Consider the following 19,592-nt stretch of genomic DNA (forward strand, 5'->3'; position numbering starts at 1 on the left):
GCACCATCCCTGTGCATTCCTTATGCAGGTAAAACAAGTGATAAAAAAATGGGGGGGTCATATCATCACAATATTGCTCCACAGTGCCACCGGTGGTCAAAAAGTCAACGGGCCACCTTTAAATGTGAAATGAGAATCAGGTGAATTGGCTAGTTTTACGATGTTATCACTGTAGTCAGTAGAGGGTTACTACAGTTACACAGCACCAGTGTGTGTGGGACAATACAGAGACACCCTGTCCCTTGGCGTGTTATACCTTCGTAAAGTGATATGCAAAAGGAGAAGGAAGAAAGAGAAAAGAGTAGAGGTGGGGACAGAGAGAGGAGGAACGTGTGATAAGGAAGAGAAAAAGGAAAAAAAACATAAAGGGAACAAGAAGAAGTGAGGCGGAAAGAGGTTGCAGAGTAACAGGAGATCATTACATAACAGTTAGTGACTATTGTTTGAATAGCAACACAGCACACAAATACCTGATTTGGAAGCACTGTTATCCAATATGACAATGGAATTCTTTTGCTTAACCCCTACCACATCTTCTGCATTGACCTTGAAATGAACAATATGAAAAGCACCCTGACAGTATGTAACCTGCTTTCAAAAAACACTTTTCTAAGGGTTTGTCAAGGGGGTGTCGGAATCAAGTCATTCAGGTTCTTTTCTGATTTTGCTCAGTGCCATGAGTCCTCACAGAACTGAGCTATGCAGTACTCCACTTGCAATTTTGCAACTTTTTTAAATTGTGGATCGAAATATCCTGAACTTTGAGCTAAATGTTAGTATCAATTTTGTAATTACTCCGTAGGAATTTGTGAACTGCGCTACATCAAAGGTTAAGGGATTGCCAAAGTTCATCGTTCCAGGCAAATTCAGGTGATCAGCGACGTCATTAGGACGCATCCTCTTGGAATGAATGTCTGAACCAAATTTCATTGCAATCAAGTTGTTGAGCTATTTCATGTTGTACTTAAATAACACTTGGAAATTCCCTTCTTACATGCTTCTTTCACTGAAACCTGCACAGATTATGTAGCAGGTCAGAGCTGCTGTATGCACACGGGTGCGTCTGAATGTACACTGTTTCTCTCTTCTCTGAGTTTCAATCTCTATGTCAGAGGAGAAACAATCTGGGGCAGAATGACAGGGAAGGAATGAGACGGGCGAGCCTGAGCAATCATGGAAGAGAATGAAATATCTATTTCATTCCCACTTTGCACTGCCTGTGTGTGTGTGTGTGTGTTGTAGCTGCAGGCACTATCTCAGGGTGTGTGATCAGTCTCTACAGTCACCTGTCTTTTTCTGCTTTTCTTTCAACCACGAACTCACATTCTTCACTAGAGACTCATATTACTGTATTACTTATTTCAGCCTTTTACCATCTAATTCAAAAGATTTTCTTTCGCTGTTAAAACTGCATTACAAAACTCCAATCGCGGAATGCACTTTTGACTGCCACTTCAGCCACGTTAAAAAAGACTGGCAAAGTCATTGCGTGCATAGACGACCGCTGGTGACAGTAATGCTCCTCCTCTTCGAAATTCACCAATAAAAAGAAGAAGGAGACAAAGACACAGGGTGGATTGTGGCTATTTTTTGCTCGCTGAGGCTACACGGACGCATCCTTGAAAAAAAAAAATATCTCTGAGTGAAGGGCTCAGTCCTTTGTAATATTTGAAGGATCCTTGATGGCATCCTTGAAATTCATCTGTCTACTTTGAGATGTAAAACCTCTTAAAGGGTCTGCAAAACTCTCACAGGTGTTTTCACTTATTCTGACTGATTGGCCTGGTGTGACTGTGCCATGGGTGTGCGAGGCCTTTAATGCAACAATAATTCTCAAAATCCAATTGGATTTAATGTTTGTTTAACATAAATATACACAATGGTTGAAGAAGTAGGCTCCTCACAATTGCTTTACAGTGTAAGCAGCATATATAGCGACTTTAGCTTTCAAATAAATGTAGTGGAGTATAAAGTGTAATATTTTCCTCTGAAATAGTAGAAGTAGAAGTAGAAGTAGAACTACAAAGTTACATAAAATGCAAATATTCAAGTACCAAATGTACTCAGTTACTTTCCACAACTCCCCATAGAGTATACAATATGTTGTAAAGAGTGAAATTTATAGAATATGGGCGTTACTGTTATTTGACGCCACGTGGGCGGGGCTTCGCTGAATATTCATTGTCGCGAGGAGGAGACAACGCACGCGAGCGAGGAGGCAGAGCCGCACGCACGCACACAGCTGGATGGACAGGAACGTCTCCGCCACAGCTGTAGAACGATGCGAATTTTCGACATATTACAAGTTTGTCACTAAAAGAAAGCAGCAGCCGGACTCAGCTCGACTAATCGAGTCTCCACACAGGTGGCGGTCAACACGGCTGGACAATAACACAGCACGCGGCAGCCGTTCGAACACAAACTGCTTCGTTTTAATGAGTTGATTTTAAGATTTGCGTGCGCCACCAGCCCAGTTAGCTACTGACCATCCGTCCAGTGAGCTGTAGACAGACACAATCATGATGGAGTCTATCCTAGACAGTTTAACAGCAGAAAAACTCTATCCGCCCGGAGGAACCAACCTGTTGGACCTGGAGGAACTCAGCGACGGAGATTTCCTCACTAATGTGGTGAGTTGTCGCGCACATTGCTTTTAATCAACCCCCTTCACTTTTCTCGTGCTTCCCACTGTTGTCACCCGTGAGAGTCCACAGCTTACATATTCAAGAGTGGGCCTGTAACCATTTCTACTTTAAGTCAGCTGTGTGCATTTTAAAGTCCGTTAAATCAAACGTATTATCTGCTGCCTGTTCCGCCCGGAGCCGGACCTCAGGAGGGCGGTGTGTTTATCAGATCCTGACTGACATCCGGGGCTCTTACTATGGGTGCGTTATGTGTGCGTTTTAAATGTGTGAACTAGTATGAGAGACTGGGAACACTGATGCAAGCTGGTTACTCGTTAACTTGTGTATGAGTGTGTGTGTGTGTGTGTGTTCAGTGAGGCAGGTGTTGCAGTCCCCAGCAGCACACCTGACTATTAATGACAGTGGAGTGTGTATGTGTGTGTGACTGGGCATGTCCTGAACAGAATCTGACTTTTGCACAGCTGTTGTGTGTGTGTGTGAACCTGCTGACAGACATCAAATATACTGGCCATATTGTTCTTCAGTAGTTTTGAATTAACTCTTTGAGTGTTTGTCATAATTATGCCTTCATTAAAACTGAAGCCTTGTTTCTAACTCAGTCTTCCTCAGCTAATAAGATCTTTATTGCCCAGATGTCTCATTAAAGCCAATCAATTGCTTTAGTTGCTTAGAAAATTAGTCTGCAGCTACCCTGAAAAGAGTTCATTGTTGACATGATTTTTAAAGCAAAAATTCACTTCAGACTGTTGTTGCATGAAATCTGCATCATCCTGCCCGCTTTGGAAACACCTGTCGTCACAGATCCTCTCCGCGACGTCCTCATCCACAAAAAAAAAAAACAAAAAAAACAACAGGTTGCCGGGGGCAACAGCTGCATGTATCATCTCCTGTCACCCCTGAGACGGTGCATCTTTAATATCAGTAGAGGAAGATTTGTGGCTGCCGTGAACAACAGGATGTGGTGGAGCAGAATTATGCGTGTTTATCAGTACAATAATCACTATGCTGGTTGGAGCAGCAAAGGGACAGGAAACTTACATTTGTTTCTGTAGTTTAAAAAAAAAAACAACAACAAAATGACAGATCCTTGCGAGGAAATGTCAGATTATTATTACTGATCATAAACTTAGGCAGCTTTTACTTAAATGTTGTCCGATCTAATCGCATAATGTTTGACAATGGATTCCTCTCCGTCATTTCCAAGTGTTAGTCCGGCGTGACGTGCACATCCAGCTACACAGACTGCTATCCCGATATCATGATAAATATAAATATTCCAATATCAGTGGCTGTATTAGCAGGAAAGTATTCTAACACTTCAGCTCCATCCCCAGCTGTCCCCTTTTACACTCTGGGTCATTCCCTGTGCTTTTAAGCAGACCTTTATTCTAGTCAGCCAGTCAGCTGTGCAGCCTGCTTGTGGTTTATACACCCCCCCTACCCCACCCCACCCCACCCGTCCCTGTTCTAAATAAAGTAGTCCTCTCCGCTGTGAAGCCACTAGGCTGGGCCGTACCACTGAGGACATGGGAAAGGATGGCTGATTAGCTGCACTGGAGACGATGGCACAATTATACGTTTTTTTCAGTGCAGTGAATAGGCCTGATTTTGATTTCTCCTTAATCTATAGTCTGCAGTTATGTTGAACACGCAGGTGCTGATGATGAGTCACAGCACCAGAGAGCTCCTTCAGCTCTGAGAGCTCTGAGAACCAAAGAAAAGTCAGTGACTTAATGGTAATCTCTGAATTCTTCTTCTAAGTCCACGGCGTGGACTCGAGTCCGACTTGAGCCCTAATTTTAAAGACTTGTGACTTGACTCGAACTGGTACACCGAACGCACCGCCGGGACTTTGTGACAGCACATACGCGAGTTTAGCCTGATTTCAAAAGAGATCCGGGTCAGGAAGCAATGTTATAATTGATCTGTGTAAGCCATGTGTATATTCCTGTAGTTCATTTGGTAACCATGGTAACGCATGCGCACATTAGAGTGGATATTTTCCTGTTTGGTGTGAATACATTAAAAGCTGTTAAAGCTGCTTTTGCTTGTATCTTATTCCATATAATTGGCAGGCCATTACATGCACATCTGAAGCATGAAAATGCTGCATAAACTTCTGTCACCAGAATTTGATTACCCCGTGTGGGTCCTGATGATGCCGGATGACAGTCGTCAAACCTGTCCAATCCAATGAGTTACTTGTCAGTTTGTATAACTTGTGGAAATGGAATTTCTTCATTTCTTTTGGTACGGGCCAAATGAAGCGATCTACAGGCGTGAAAGCAGCCTAAATTTGGGGAATTGAGACCAGTGCTTTGTTCAAAGATGAGAAGACACAGTGAAAAGATATATAGAGACATCAGCACTGTCCCACCTCCAACTGATGGTTCTCATCGGCCTAAGTGAGATCTTGTGACCTTACTAACAAGAACCATTTTATTTTCACCTCTTAGCGAATAACAATTCATGTTAGATGCGAACACGCCTCGGCTACATTCGGAATTAATCAGATGCTTTCGGTGCGTGTTAGAGGAGGGCTGCGGCTAAACGTTACCATCCATTAATCTTTCATTTGAAAATTATGTTGAGCGTCTGTCACAGTTTCCCAAGAGGTCCTCAGTTAATTGATCATTTGAGTGACTAATGACTTAATTGACTGATTGCTTCAGCTGTAGATCAGACTAATTTATGAGATAGAAAGTTTAGAGAGCAATAGTCCACTCATCAATGAGTATTGTGATTCAGGCTGGCACCTAAATTTGATGGGCTCTTCCTTGCCCTGTGCTACTCTTTTCCACCAGACTTATTGTGTTTTAAGTTATGCTAAGTGGCACCAAACGTTCCTTGGTTTCGGGCTGCTCAAGTGCGAGGGTTTTCCTGCTTAGTTCTCTGTTTTGCAAGCTGAATATATTCTGTCAGTCAAAAAAAAATAAAACAGCAGTCGTCTGGAAATGTGATCTCCGTGAAAGTGCGATTTTGCGAGATTGTGATGTCCTGATGTCTAACTTGGCGAGCGACTCGCCGGGAAGATCCATCAGAAGTAAAAAAAAAAATAATAATAATAATGTGCAGACACACACATACGCACACACACACGCACCAAGACGAGGGAGGACAGTGCGAGTTTGTGAGTCGGTCACTGTTTTTTTTGCTTCTTTTCTACTCCGTTCTAGTCTATGTTTGTACAAAAACCACATCAACCAGATATTTAACCCACACTGACTTTCACTGATAAGCACACACAGATGCACACACCCTCCATTTTCTCTTTTTCTCTACACTTCTGTCCCCCCCCTTCTCTCCCTTCTAATAAATTCTCCTTCCACATTCTGCTCTGCTCTTTTTGATTTTAGTCTGTTCTACTCTTTTCTACTCTCCATTCAGACCCTGTCCTCCAGTTTTTTTTAAAAAAAAAAAACGACACACCCATCTCATTTGCATGCTCGTTGCCCATTGGCCGCCGAGCTGCCGGATGGAATGTGAGCAGGCATGCACCATAGTGTGTGTGTGTGTGTGTGTGTGTGTGTGTGAGAGAGAGTTTGACTGTATGTGAAGGAAAAATACTCCTCTACTGTTTTACTGAGAACTATAGCTGACTTCACTTCTGTCTCACACTCACACACACACACACACACACACACACACTCTCAAAGGTTGCTCATGTGAAGCCAAACACAGCCAACCCACTGCAGCCACACATCACCACATGAAGCCAAATACAGTAGAGAACATTGCCATTTTCTTATCTGTGGCAGCCAGGATTGCAGCATAATGACATGATGTTTTCAGGTCTCTCACAACTGCAGTTTTATTTTACACTGCGAAAGATCTCCATCTTAACCAGGCATGCAGTCTTATTTAACACCAGTGGAAAAAGCCTGCCAGAGGACTGAGGTAATTTCACCTGTTTGTCATTAACATGAGGTGATTTTTGAAGTGTCTGTGGATTATTTTCTCAAATTAATTGTTTTTTCATATATGATTTCCCACAGATCAAGATATCAAAACCAAAAGGTTCATCACGTGTTGACAAAGGAAAGCATCAAACCCCTTGTGACATTTGAAGCTTTCGGCATTTCTTCTTGAAAAGTGTCACTTAACTGACAAGCAAACAGTGTTTGCAGATTTCATTTTCATTTCAATTCCATTTAGGAAGCAATTAATGTCAGCTTATTTATGACCTGAAAGCGATTTATTGTGAAGGAATTGAGTTCGAGTCAGAAGAAAATTCCTGAAAAAAAAAAAATGAAAATGGCATCAAATTTAAATGTCCTCATTTCAAAAAAATAGATGTAGTAGTGATGGGTATCAGAACTGGTTCTGTATTGGATTTATATTAAAATTGATATGAATTGGAAACGTGTGTCTTGGTCCTAATTAGAGCTGTAATGGTACACAGAAGTCATGTTTCATACCCGGTTCATACAACAGAGCAATTGCCCTCTCATTGCTGTTGTAGCTAACCAGAGGACCCCGAATGCTCCTCAAACAACTGATTCAAAGGCAGGAATTCAGTCAGCCTGCTGTGCTAATCTCAGCACGTTTGTAACAGCGTGGGGCTTTTTGGGGTGGAACTCAAACTTTGGTTCCACATCGCATGCGTCAGTGTACATACTGTACATTCTGTGGGTGCGCGCCTGCACCCGACCGTGAACTCCGTATCCCGACGGTTTTGCATGAGTACATGAACCGCAGCGGCCCTCGTCTCGATTCCTGTAAAAGCTTTGGATCTTCTGTCTGCGTTACCAGCTCGGGACGCATGTGAGAGTGCAGTGACAGCGGTGATGCAACGAAATATGCTCGCTGTGTGCAAATCCTTTCATGGAGAGAAGACGTCCGTCCAACGTGATGAGTGTTTCCTACAGCCTACTATAAGATGTCTTTGGCTGTTGTTAGGACATTCATAGTAACAGTAATTAAAGACAGGCACTGTTTATGGCAGCATGCATATATCTACTGACAGTAATATCATACTTTGTTTTTGTTTTGTGAAGAAAGTTCACACTCCCTTTGACCCTTGACGATCGCTGCAGCATCCTTGCCATAATGTCAAAACTCCGGCCTGGCTCTCAGTCTCAGTTTATCCCTGTGCATTCCATCATTACTGTATCAGTCAAAGTGAATATTCTCAACGGTCTGTGATTCATTGTTAAGGTGCAGGAAGTGATTCCTCTTCCCAACAGATCACCACCCCACGGGGGTTGAAGGGAAAAGACTTCCACAGCTGGTCGATGGGCAAAAAAAAGGTTGGCTCTTTCTGCCTGTTTCACCTGAACCAATCAGGCATCGGAATGAAAGGAGACGAGAGAGATATGTTGAGACTCAACACTGTTAATTACAGGCGCAACAGAGTCGCTCTCTGCTGTTATAATTACTCCTCTCGTCTGTCTTTCCCAGCTCTTTCCCTGCACGGTTTACATCTCAGCTCCATCCCCCCCTCCTCTAATGACACAGCACTGCTGAAATAAGCCATAAAAACTGTCAACTGCTTTTCTTTTTTTTTTTAACGCTGTTTTCCTCCCTAATGCGATTCTTTTTTCCCAGCAGAGAGGGTTCAGGTAATGAAAGGTGCAGACCTCTGTTGCTCTGTTCACACTGACTGCAGCTGTTCCAGCATCAGGCACCTAACACCAAACCTGTCTGGGTTCATTTAGCTTCCTGTCCTCGTGACAACAGTAACAGCTTCCACTGGGTGTTTACCCTGCATTTCGATTTGTACTGGTAAGTTGTAACTCGGGACTCGGAGTGACATCACATCCTTTAAAATCCCAGTTGGATGAGTTCGATTTCCCACAACAGAAGACGGCTTGTTTGTGATGTTATTCAGCCATTGTTGTTATAGCAACATCGTCCGGTTACAAGCAGCACCAGCTGATAAACAATACTTTATGCGGTATTTCACGCCTAGCAAGACTATAGCTATACGCCTGTAGGCAGCAGTAAGACAGCATTGTGTATATGGCTTATTAAATTGGACACAAAAAAAAGGGCCTCCCCCGTGGAATCAGACACCAACAATGAACCGAATCAATGAATCAATCTGTGCGTATTAAATACTTGGATTGATTTCCCAGGTGAAGTAAATCTGGCTGAACATTAATTTTTAGTGTATTTCAAAACGTTGTGGTGTGTCTGCAGAGGAGGATTGCTTATTTATGAGTCACGAGGAGTGTTGGGAGCTTCAACTCATAGTTTGACTTGAGGTGATGAGTTATGAGAGGACTTGGGTAAATGTACATTCCATCACTGGTTGGAGATGTACTACTTCAATAGATAATGCAGAATAGAGTGACTGCAGTGCTATAACTACTGGAATTAAGTAAATTTTGCATAGTAAAAGATCAGTACTGCTCATAGCGAGCAAAACGAAGGCGGGCACTGTTGATCCAGTGCAGCTCTAAAGCTAATTTTAGGTCCTACTAAATGCTTCTTGTCCCTCCCAGCACCGTTTTCACCCACATTTCTCCACATGGGAAACTTTTCACTGTTTATTTTTGAGTGGCACTGTGGAAATGTGACCTATATTCCCTAATGGAGCTGCGTTAAAGGGGACGTTTCGGGGGTTTATTTAAAGGGATATTGTTGCAATATTTAGTTCAGCAGGAGAACAATGCTGCTCTGTCAGTGTTGCTGTTTCTTCATGTGGCTGCGTCTGTTCACGGATGAATGAGTGGTTCACTTGTGTGTGAAAAACGCGTGCACACACACCTTGTTGAGCGGTCGCTCTCGGTTTATCCTGTAGTGAGCTCAGTTTAGCCTTGAGATTATGTTCAAATACAAATATTGATGTGGTTCTAAAAACCAAAGTGGACCACCTTTACTTGTGCAGTCAAAAGTCACAGGTGGACTTAGGGTCCTGCAAGGGGGTTTACATTGCATTTCTTTTAATTAGAAAATAACTGTGGTCTTTGATTAGTCTTACACACTTCAAGCTCCTAATCTCTGGTTAGTTGTAAAAGATTTCATTCCTTTGCCGCACAAAATGTTTCTGACGGCCGTATTTTGTTTTGTAGATGCATTTTAAATGACTTTCCTGAGTTTCCTTCAAAATAAAAGTTGCTCCAACGTTTAGCCAGCTGACTGCTTTTACCGTTTATCAGCAGCAGATGTTTGGTTTGCGTTCGCAGTAAGTTTGCGTCGCTCCGATGCGATGTTGGGAGAGTGAACGCTGAGGCTGTTATCAATGAGACCAAATTAAAAACAGTAACGCCGGATTACAGATGTGCTTCATTTTCTGTTCTGTCAATTTAAATTTCGGCTTACAGTGAAATCTACCACGCGGTGATGCAAGCACAGAATGCAAATGTGTTGAATGGATATTGCCAGCCATAATTAGTCTCAAAAACTGGATTTTTGTGTTTTCTGTTTTAAATTAAGAGTTTTCTACAGAACTCATCACGGTTTACGGTTGAGTCTCCAAACATTAGCAGTTCTTCATATGTCATGTGCTTCTGTTGTTTTACACAGTGTATATGTCTGCCTACTGTGTGTGTGTGTGTGTGTGTGTGTGTGTGCGTATGTGTGTGGGCTTAATCCACATGTTTTTAGTAGACAGCTGCATGTATCCCAGAGTTTCACCACAGACGCACTTGACCTTCTAAACGCCGTCACAAATGTGCGTGCCAAACACCCACACACACACACACACGCACACACACACACAGAGATAATGCTTACTTAAAGTTGACTTATTTGAGCAGCATTTAAAGCATCCTGCAGAATGTATACACATGGATTACACTCTGCTCTCTGCATTTCAACTGCATTGCACAGCTCTGCATTTACTACTGCAGTCGTGTCTTTATTGTTACTGGCCTGATTTAATCTGCTGTGACACTTCTGGCAGTTTTTTTGTGGGGGGGAAGAGCTTAAGCTAATTTCCCCGAATAAAACATGTAAATCGTTTTTTGTATTTGTTGTTAATTAAATCTGGTTATTTCTGTCACTGTGTCTGAGAAGCCTCAGAGCAGAGTTGACTTGTGCAGTTAATTGGTTCCAACAAATCCATCTGTGTGTGTGTGTGCTTTTCTATGGTTTTGTGCATGTTTTCTCAAAACCAGGGTGACTCATATTGTGTGTGTGTGTGTGTGTGTGTGTGTGTGTGTAAACCAAGTGAAATCAGAGCACCATTCTGTCCCAGGCTTCCAGAACATCGTCTCTCAGCTCAGTGACTCATTCATCCAGACTGAGGATGAGTCTATCAGTGCTGTTTTCCAGTGACTGACGCTTCAGGCCATCATCACTGGGTTGTCTGGTTTTTCACTCTGAGAGACAGTCTGCCATAGATTTGAAACGATAGGTTGACTTGACTGTAACTTAATAAGCTGGAGAATTTTCACACCCACAAAAGGTAAAGTAAACCTTCAATTTATCTGGAAAAATTCAGAATTGACCCCATTTCCAGAAGAATTGGTAAATAAATTGTTTTTATAGGCAGCACTTTTACAAAGTGTTCCTGAACCCAATTGATTTCGCATCTCCAGACTCGGAGTGACATCACGCCTGTTAAAAGCTGACTTGGACGCGTTCTATTTGCCGCAACACAAGACAGTTGGCTTGTAGCGTTATTCAGCCATTGTTGTTATAGCAACATCGTCCGGTTACAAGCTGCACCAACTGATAAGCAATACTTTATGTGGTATTTGAAGCCCTGCAAGACTATAGCTATATGCCTGTAGGCAGCAGTAAGACATTATTGTGTATATGGTTTTATAAATTGGACACAAAAAAGACAACAGCGTAAAAAACCCCACAAAACCACAGCTCTTCTTTACAGTCGACCCACTGGGCAGCCATCTTGGTTTGCAAACTCTTTTGGAAAACAACTTGGAAACAACTTAGTACTGAGTACTTTCGAATGCAGCATAATATCCTTAACAACACAGACTGTGTATAATCAGTACTGCCAACTATACCCAAAAGTACCACGATATGCAATTCAATCATTCTCTCTCCGTGTTTCTCTTTATGTTTTCCAGCCTTTTTCGAGTGACCAGATGGACGACTTCAGCAGCGAATTATTCAACAGTTTTTTTGACGACCATCTATTAGAGCGGCCCCTGCTGGCAGACAGACCTTCACTTTTACACATGGACATAGAAAGCAGCCCAGGTCAGCGCTTGTTTTATCATGAAGAATTATTACAACACTCATGTATGGTGAAAAAAAAAAAATCAATTTGAGGGCACATTTAGCTAACATTGATAGCATGCTAGCTGTGTAACATAAAGACATGTACAGTGGTTCACACATCTTTTAACCACAGAGTATGTAGTTTCTTCCATTAGTGTTATTATTACATATAAGAAAAGTTTATTTGTTTTGTGTTTTGTCATGTTTGACTCCCTTCCTCACTTTCTGACTTTCTGACACACCATTAACTGGAATAAAAAAAAGATTTTTGAAGCGCTGATTGTTGGAAACATTTGGGATAATGTAAGTATCCGACTCAACAAAATATATAACAAAGGTCTAGCTGTTTTTAGACGTTTTAATGAAGATATGTTACATATCATTAACCATACGTTTCAGAAAATTAGTCACAAACCCTTGCAGGCCAACCACCTCACTTATTTACTGTTTTTTGTCTCAATAATGCTTCACGCATATATTCAGTAACACTGTATATTGGATCCATGCACCAGGGGATGGATCACAGCGGTCGTTCCTTCCAATAACACGTCTCCAGACTTCTCTCTTATTGCCAATGTAGCGATTAAAATCTCACAGCAGGTTACCGAAGTTTTCTTTCCCAATCCCTAACCGCTGTCTCGAAATTATTTGCCTTGAAATACATTTAGGCCTAAAAATACCAAAGTTTTCCCCTCTACAGCGGCGTTAATAGTGACATTTAGATGACCTTCTCATTTACTTGGATAACGTCTGGTAGTGCAGCAGCCAGTTGCTCCACTCCACAGCTAATGCCTGAGTAGAAAAGACCCCAGTTCCGTGATTTGGTTTGGTTTCGAAAGCCAAAGCTCTGCATGGAGACCAAGTGTATCAAGTTGTAACTTCCCAACCACTGACATCAGCCCTGGATCAGTTCTCCCCAGAGAGGTCAAAACCCACCATGTGAGAGCCAGCCTCTGTTGCCAGAGTCTGTGACTTCCACAGCTTCTTCAAATCAGTAGGAAACTCACAATTCTGTCAAATTAGCATAAAGGCCATAGCAGCACAAGCTAAAATATGCATCAAGAACATAAACGTGTGTCTTGTTCAGCCTTATTAAGAGCACTGCATTACATTCATCTCGCTCTTATTATATCTGAGACACAAAGAAAACAACAGCAGTCTAATGATGACAAATACTAATAACGAGGTGATTTCAAGCTTTTCATCAGTCAATAAAAAATGTTGTCACAGTATAAATCAGATCAGCACTTGTCAGCTGCTTTTCATTAACACCAAGTGCAGATCATTACTAACTGTCACCGTCCAGCAGTGATTCCCCTCACACAGCAGGTGCAAAATATTTCTGTGATGGTCCTGTCGTGTCCGAATAAACCCGTAAAGAACATTTACATGACAGACACCTGCAGTGTGTCTGAATGACCAAAATCCACCACTTTAACAGATTGATGAAGGTAGCGGTGTTACATTTTTCTTGTCTAAAAAGGGCTTTTGTCTCTCACAGATATCCAGGCAGAGCACAGCTACTCTTTGAGCGAAGACTCCGCCCCCCAGAGCCCGGCCCTGTCAATCAAAATGGACCAAGAGTCCGGTAGGTCATCCTGTTCATTAAAATACTTCACTAAATTTTATATTCATTTGTTCTCCATGGTCTTAGTTTGTGCTTCTTGGAAGAACTTCCAGTCAACCAAAACTCCATGGTGGATGTTTAGTCTGGCTCTTTATCACACTGGCTTTCCCCTGGTTATCAGGTTGGCTCAGTTTCCTGTCTGATAAAATATTTATAATGCAGTCTGAGTGTTTCAGTTGTGTGACAAGCTGTATAAACTCAGATATTCTCTCATAACTCTATAGGCTGAATCCACTGTCTGTCATATGTAGGGATGTGTACCGAAACCTGATATTAAATGGGCCCTTAGGCTAAATTATTAGGTACATGCTGTGTGTGTGTGCTGCGGCACTGTGCAAACAGACAAAAGTGTGGTTACACCAGTGTCAATACCGACAATCCTTTTTGCCACAAGTGCAACAAGTCTTTTGGGAGGGGGTGGGGGGGCTGCAGGCATTCTACTACACAGTCAAAGTACTGCATTCACATTTTTTCTGTGAACATATCATAAAGAAATAAATAAAGATATAAAAAAAGAACCAAAAAAGTACAGTCAAAGTCACGTTTTAATGCGCAAGTATTTGCAAGGTTCAACTCATCCCGTCTTAACAGACTTGTCAGTCCCAGTGGAACACCAGCATCCTGCCCACTATTTAAGTAAGGCTTCCAAGCAAGCCGATTGGCCCGTCTATCTGTCAGTCAACATGTCAATAGCCCTGGTCCTTCCAAGCAAAATGAGATGTTGCGCTTGCTTCTAACCACTCTCTCGCATGCTTAATGATGATCCAAATGACATGTGAGCGACGAAGTTTGACACACCGAGTGGCAGGACGACGCCATCAGCTGGCTCGAGTCGAGCCGAGGCGGCTCAGTGCGCACCGCGGCGGCTTTTCCCTGCAACGTTCTTCGCTTCGTCGTGAATCTTTGGTCTGAGCTCTAAAGATGCCTGCAGGAGCGAGCGTCTGCTGCAGTGTTCCTAAAAAAAATACTCTGTCTCTTTGATTAATCGTCCCCCTTATCTCTTCTGTCTCCTTCTCTGTGTGCATCTCTTCCTTGTCTTCCTCTGTCTCCGTCTCTACCTGTCTCTCTCACTCTGTCTGTCTGTTCTCCGTTTGTCCTGGGGATCCTGCTGTCTGAGCAGCAGGATCCCAGTCTGAGCAGTTTTCCTCCAGCTAAGCCCTGCCAACCTAACACACACACACATGCACACACACACACACACACACACACACACACACACACACCACTATGACAAGCATATGGTTTTGAGTCTGCAGCTTTAGCCGAAGCCAGCGGAAACTCTCTTTCTCTCTTCTGTCAGTTTATCTCTTTCTCTCTCTCTCTCTCTTTCTCCTGTTTTCTTTCTTTTCTTCTCTTTCTCTTTTAATCCATTTAAATCCGCTTTATCAGTGTGACTCTCACATTACCTGTGTTGCCAGAAGTACCAAAATGAAACAACAGCAACAACAAAGAAAGCATAGCTCGCATCAGAAAACAACTGTCTGGCATGTGCATTGTTTTTAGTTCAATGCTGTAAGCTAAAATATTTATTTATGTCTGATTTTGCTGTTTGCAGAGAGTCAAAAAACATCAGACTGAATGTATGAGTGTAAAATCAAATCCATGAATGTGAATGTACACTGATGCCAAAGTAAACAGGATGTATTACAAACCAAAGGAACGCATTAAACTACTCATGATGTATATATATCTATATCTATAACTATATATATATAGCTATAGATATATATGCACAGTTTTGATTTCATGGTAGTTTATGTATAGTTTCCTCACTCGTGCCTCCGCCTGTAGTTGCATAACGGTCATCTCTAGCTCACATGTGGAACACACACACACACAAAGCTACATATCATATGCATTTTAATCTATTCCAGCCTGTTTTATATTGAACTTTATCCAAAATGGACTTACCAACCTTAATCTGCTCCATAGAGCCTGGCTACAAACTTTCCACCGATTTTACATCTTTACTCCAGTGTATCGCCTGCACAAACGGATCATTATATTCATATAAAAATTTGCGCTGATGTAGAGTTTATGAGCTACATATGTAGCACATTTTAAGAGGCGATACATACAAAAGATTTTAGCTTAAAATACATGTACTGATTCGGGTGAGATTCTGTCCTGATCGGGCTTTTTAATTGCAGATTGATCAGATATAAGGTATATATAGCATATAGGCGACTGTCAGTCTCAGTGGTTGCTAATATATTCATGCAAGTGTTTGTGCAGCCACTCCTCATACTCATAATGAGAAGACCAGTTCTTTAAATCTACAGTGTTTTACATATGAACAGACGGCGAGTTCACACCATGCTGATTAAGCCTGCCAGTGTAACAGACTGTAAAAGACAGTTTATTCAATTATCTGTTGATTTTTTTTTTTTTTTTTTTTGATAGTACAACAATTGGGAGTATTTTTGAGGAGAAAGATACAATATGGAGTCTGTAGTAGAATGACCGTTGGCTGCATTCTGGAGGGCTGTCTCTGTAGATTTAAGAGCCTTACCCCTGAATGTGATCTGTACCTCTGGATGCACTTGATGCTCCACCTGCTGAATGCTGCATCTGCGCTCTGATGTGGCCGTGGAGTATTTTGCATGTGTGACTAAGCCACCTTTGGAACACAGGCTGCATAGTTTCGCTGTTCAGATTTAGCACTTCACATGTCTTCCGAAACATTTGCTCATCCACCAAGCTGATATTTTGCCACGAAAAGCACTTTCAGCTGAAAGGCTGATCCAGTCATACAGTATTGCGCTAATAATCTCATTTCGAGGTTGGACTTTGAAGCATTGGGATTAGCTACAGCAGTTGCGTCGTGCCTTTTAAAAGGTTTGGAGAAGTGAACGGTACATGTACAATATATAATAGCACACATGCACATTTGTGGCAAAGGCAGGAAGTTTTTGGCAAGAGTTGCACATAAATAGCAGAATCTCAGCTCTCGCTACTCAACCCTAATCTCCAGTGCTTGGCTTGAGAGGATCCTTGTGCACGCTGTACTTTCACAAGCTTTCAGTAAGAGCACCGCAATAGCCTCTTGCTTGTTTTATTGAGTCAGATTAATTAACCAGCCTCTCGATGTCAAGCAGTTGTTGACCTTTCGGAGATCCAGTTAGTTCTGAACGAAGGAATTTGTGTATCAGTTTGTTCTCTCAGACAACAACATAGAGAGAAAGGACCTCCTTCAGTAGAAATCTAAGAGGTTAAGGCAGTGAATGCTCTAGAACTAATTACAGACCAGATTTGGTAGATTTGACACCAGTCACTAAATGTTTTTACAGGAAACTGCCAGATAAGAGATACTGCAAAAGCTACTTTTGCCTCAGTGCCTAAATAGAATTTCAGAGTCTCTTTTGGGAAGGTGATTTCCCTTAAAAGCATCAAGCTAAGTCTGTATGGATGGAAACAATCAAAAGTTCTTCTCCTGATATTCTAGCACTTTTACTTTTTACTTTTTTTTTTATTCAAGCTGAAGAATACGTGTCCAAACAAGACGACCGGGCGCATATCAGCCAGCGTGTCACGATAGAGTATGGAGGACAGCTTTAGCCATTTTAAACATATGTTTGTTGTTTACATATTATTGATAGTGGATAGCGTGTTTTTAACTTCCCAGTCCCCTTTTCCTTTTCTCTCTCTCACCCTCTCTCTCTCTCTCTCTCTCTCTCAGCCTGTGGTCGTCGTTCTTGTTGCTTTTAGCTGCATGTTTTACTGCAGCTCAAACTGCGCTGCTCCATCTATTGTTTTAATGCTCCTGCTGTCCCGTAGAGATCAAACACAGTCACCACCTCTCCTCCATTAAACCCCCCACCGCCCCCACCCCCCCCCCGTGATGACTGCCAGGGGCCTCTGGTCATTAGCCAGTGCTCGATGGCAGGATTTCTTACCTGGGTTTACTAGCCACACAGGCAGACTGTCTTTTATTAATGGCATCCATAAAGTGGTAAAGGACAGGATCAGGTTTTACTGTATTACCTTCCACAGCATCTTTTACTTTTTTTTTAAATAATGGCCACTGGAAGAACATTTTTCTTCCAGTTTTTTTGACAGTTACAACATAATAAAGCCAACATGCCAGTCAAAGCCACAGTTCATGGTATTATGATAATGAACATCAAATCTGGTCATTTGAACGCTGAAGACGGAAACACTTTGGCAGTTCAAAGATAGAGTGATAGATCTTTTCAGAGTAGCTACAAACGCACAGGACAAGCTTCTTATGCACTGGCTAACAGCTACAACTTCTGGTTTTCATTAAAACAAAAAAAAAAGGTGGTGGAGGCTTTCCAATCAAGCCCTGGCTTAACAAGGGCAGGAGGCTTAATGAGGCTCACGCTAGCAGCAGGACCGGCCTCATTAGGAAAGGCTTCTGAGGGTCTCGCTTAGAGAGAGGATGTTGGGGATCCGCCCCAAAGCCGAATTCACACGCTGCTCTGAATCTCTTTCAATATTGCTCCGGTGATTTTTTTTTCCTGAAACATTTCAGAGTAAGCGTGCAGACGAGTATGACATAAGTCGCAAATGACAAATTGGAGGTAGCAGCGAATCATCCCGACAACCAGGTGCTAGACTGCGCAACTTCGACCGCGGTTAGCTTCGTCGAGATTAGCTGAGCTGTGAACACTGACGCAAACAAAAATGAAAACTCTAAAAAACGAAAGCTAAAAACTAAAATGCTATCCATCCATCCATTTTCTATACCGCTTATCCATCAGGGTCACGGGGGAGCTGGAGCCTATCCCAGCTGACTATGGGCGAGAGGCGGGGTTCACCCTGGACTGGTCGCCAGTCAATCGCAGGGCCAACACACAAAGACAGACAACCACACACTCTCACACTCACACCTAGGGGGCAATGTAGAGTAGCCAATTAACCTAATGTGCATGTTTTTGGTATTGTGGGAGGAAGCTGGAGTACCCGGAGAAAACCCACGCAGGCACAGGGAGAACATGCAAACTCCACATAGAAGGGCCCAGAACGGGATTTGAACCTGGAACCCTCTTACTTTGAGGCGACAGTGCTAACCACTGCACCACCGTGCTGCCCAACTAAAATGCTAAAAGCTAAAAAAAACTGAAAAGTACAGCGATGCGACTAACAAAATGAAGATCGACTAGGGGGCCCCTCACTTTTGCCCTCACTACCTCTGAAATAACTGCAGGTATGTTGTTGGCGTGACGACGTTTAACATGATGCTTTGGAATAGTCACTGACTCATAATCGCTCGCTGACTCCATCAGTGTCACAAATCCAAATTACTATCTCCACATGTACAAACTACTGACCTATGAACTGTGCTGACTTTAGGATGTCCGCGACAACGGAGAGGAGCCGCTGGGATTTGTTTTTAATGTTGTCAGATGGACTGTCTGCGCGTTGACCCCTGCTGTAGTGATGGACAGGATAAAGAGACAAGCCACCAGCTCTCTCTCTCTCTCTCACACACACACACAGCTTGTAAACTTCAGAGCATTTTACCAGCAGAATGTTGCTAGGAAACCAGTAGGTGATTAAAATGACGGTTCACTCCCAACACACACACACACACACACACACAGGCACAGCAGCCCTTGTCTTGTAAAAGCTACGCTCTTTCCATACACCATCTGAGCCTTTTTGGTGCGTGGAGTGTGTGTGTGAGACAAACATCAAAGTGTGTGTCCTGGTGTTTATGTCTTATTCTAAATTGAAAAAGCTGACTCGATGAAACGTTACACGCTCCCGCTATTTGTCGTTGTTTGCCTCTACAAAGTGATGTCACGCCTCCAGTGTGGTTTCACTTTTCTATTTCAAGTTAAACAACATTAATACAGACTGTTAGGTGGCTTTCCTATAGGTCAGTGCCTGATCAGCTCACCTGTAAGGGCCTTAATGATGTCATTCTAAACTCTTTCTGTGTGGGCAAGCTGATGTCAGTGTTTTATTTCAAGTCCAATCTAAATGTGTCTTTATTATTTTGTACTAAACTTCATGAGTAAACTGATCTTCATGTGTAAAACTGTGTAAGGCCCAGTCACTTCACTTTGGATCATGTAATACTGTTGATCTCAGCATCCTCATTCTGCCTCACAAATATGAATAAAGTTGGTTGGACATTGTTTTGAGTAAAATCTGGAAATAACCAAACAGCTGTGCACTTATGCAGCGAACTCAGTAATCTTGTGACAGGATGCTCT

The 19,592-nt window shown here is 42.4% G+C and overlaps 1 protein-coding gene across 1 annotated transcript in view; it reads left to right on the plus strand.

The window, feature by feature from the left end:
- Nucleotides 1-2,198: 2,198 nt before the first annotated feature.
- Nucleotides 2,199-19,592, plus strand: part of creb3l1 (cAMP responsive element binding protein 3-like 1) — a 31,156-nt gene continuing 13,762 nt past the window's right edge. The window contains exons 1-3 of the mRNA XM_046382363.1: nt 2,199-2,630; nt 11,627-11,759; nt 13,282-13,368. Of these exons, the coding sequence (XP_046238319.1) occupies nt 2,520-2,630; nt 11,627-11,759; nt 13,282-13,368 (331 nt within the window). The 5' untranslated portion in view covers nt 2,199-2,519. The remainder of the gene's footprint in view (nt 2,631-11,626; nt 11,760-13,281; nt 13,369-19,592) is intronic.

The sequence above is a fragment of the Scatophagus argus genome, chromosome 24 (genome assembly GCF_020382885.2).
Source record: "Scatophagus argus isolate fScaArg1 chromosome 24, fScaArg1.pri, whole genome shotgun sequence".
In the NCBI taxonomy this organism is placed as follows: domain Eukaryota; kingdom Metazoa; phylum Chordata; class Actinopteri; family Scatophagidae; genus Scatophagus; species Scatophagus argus.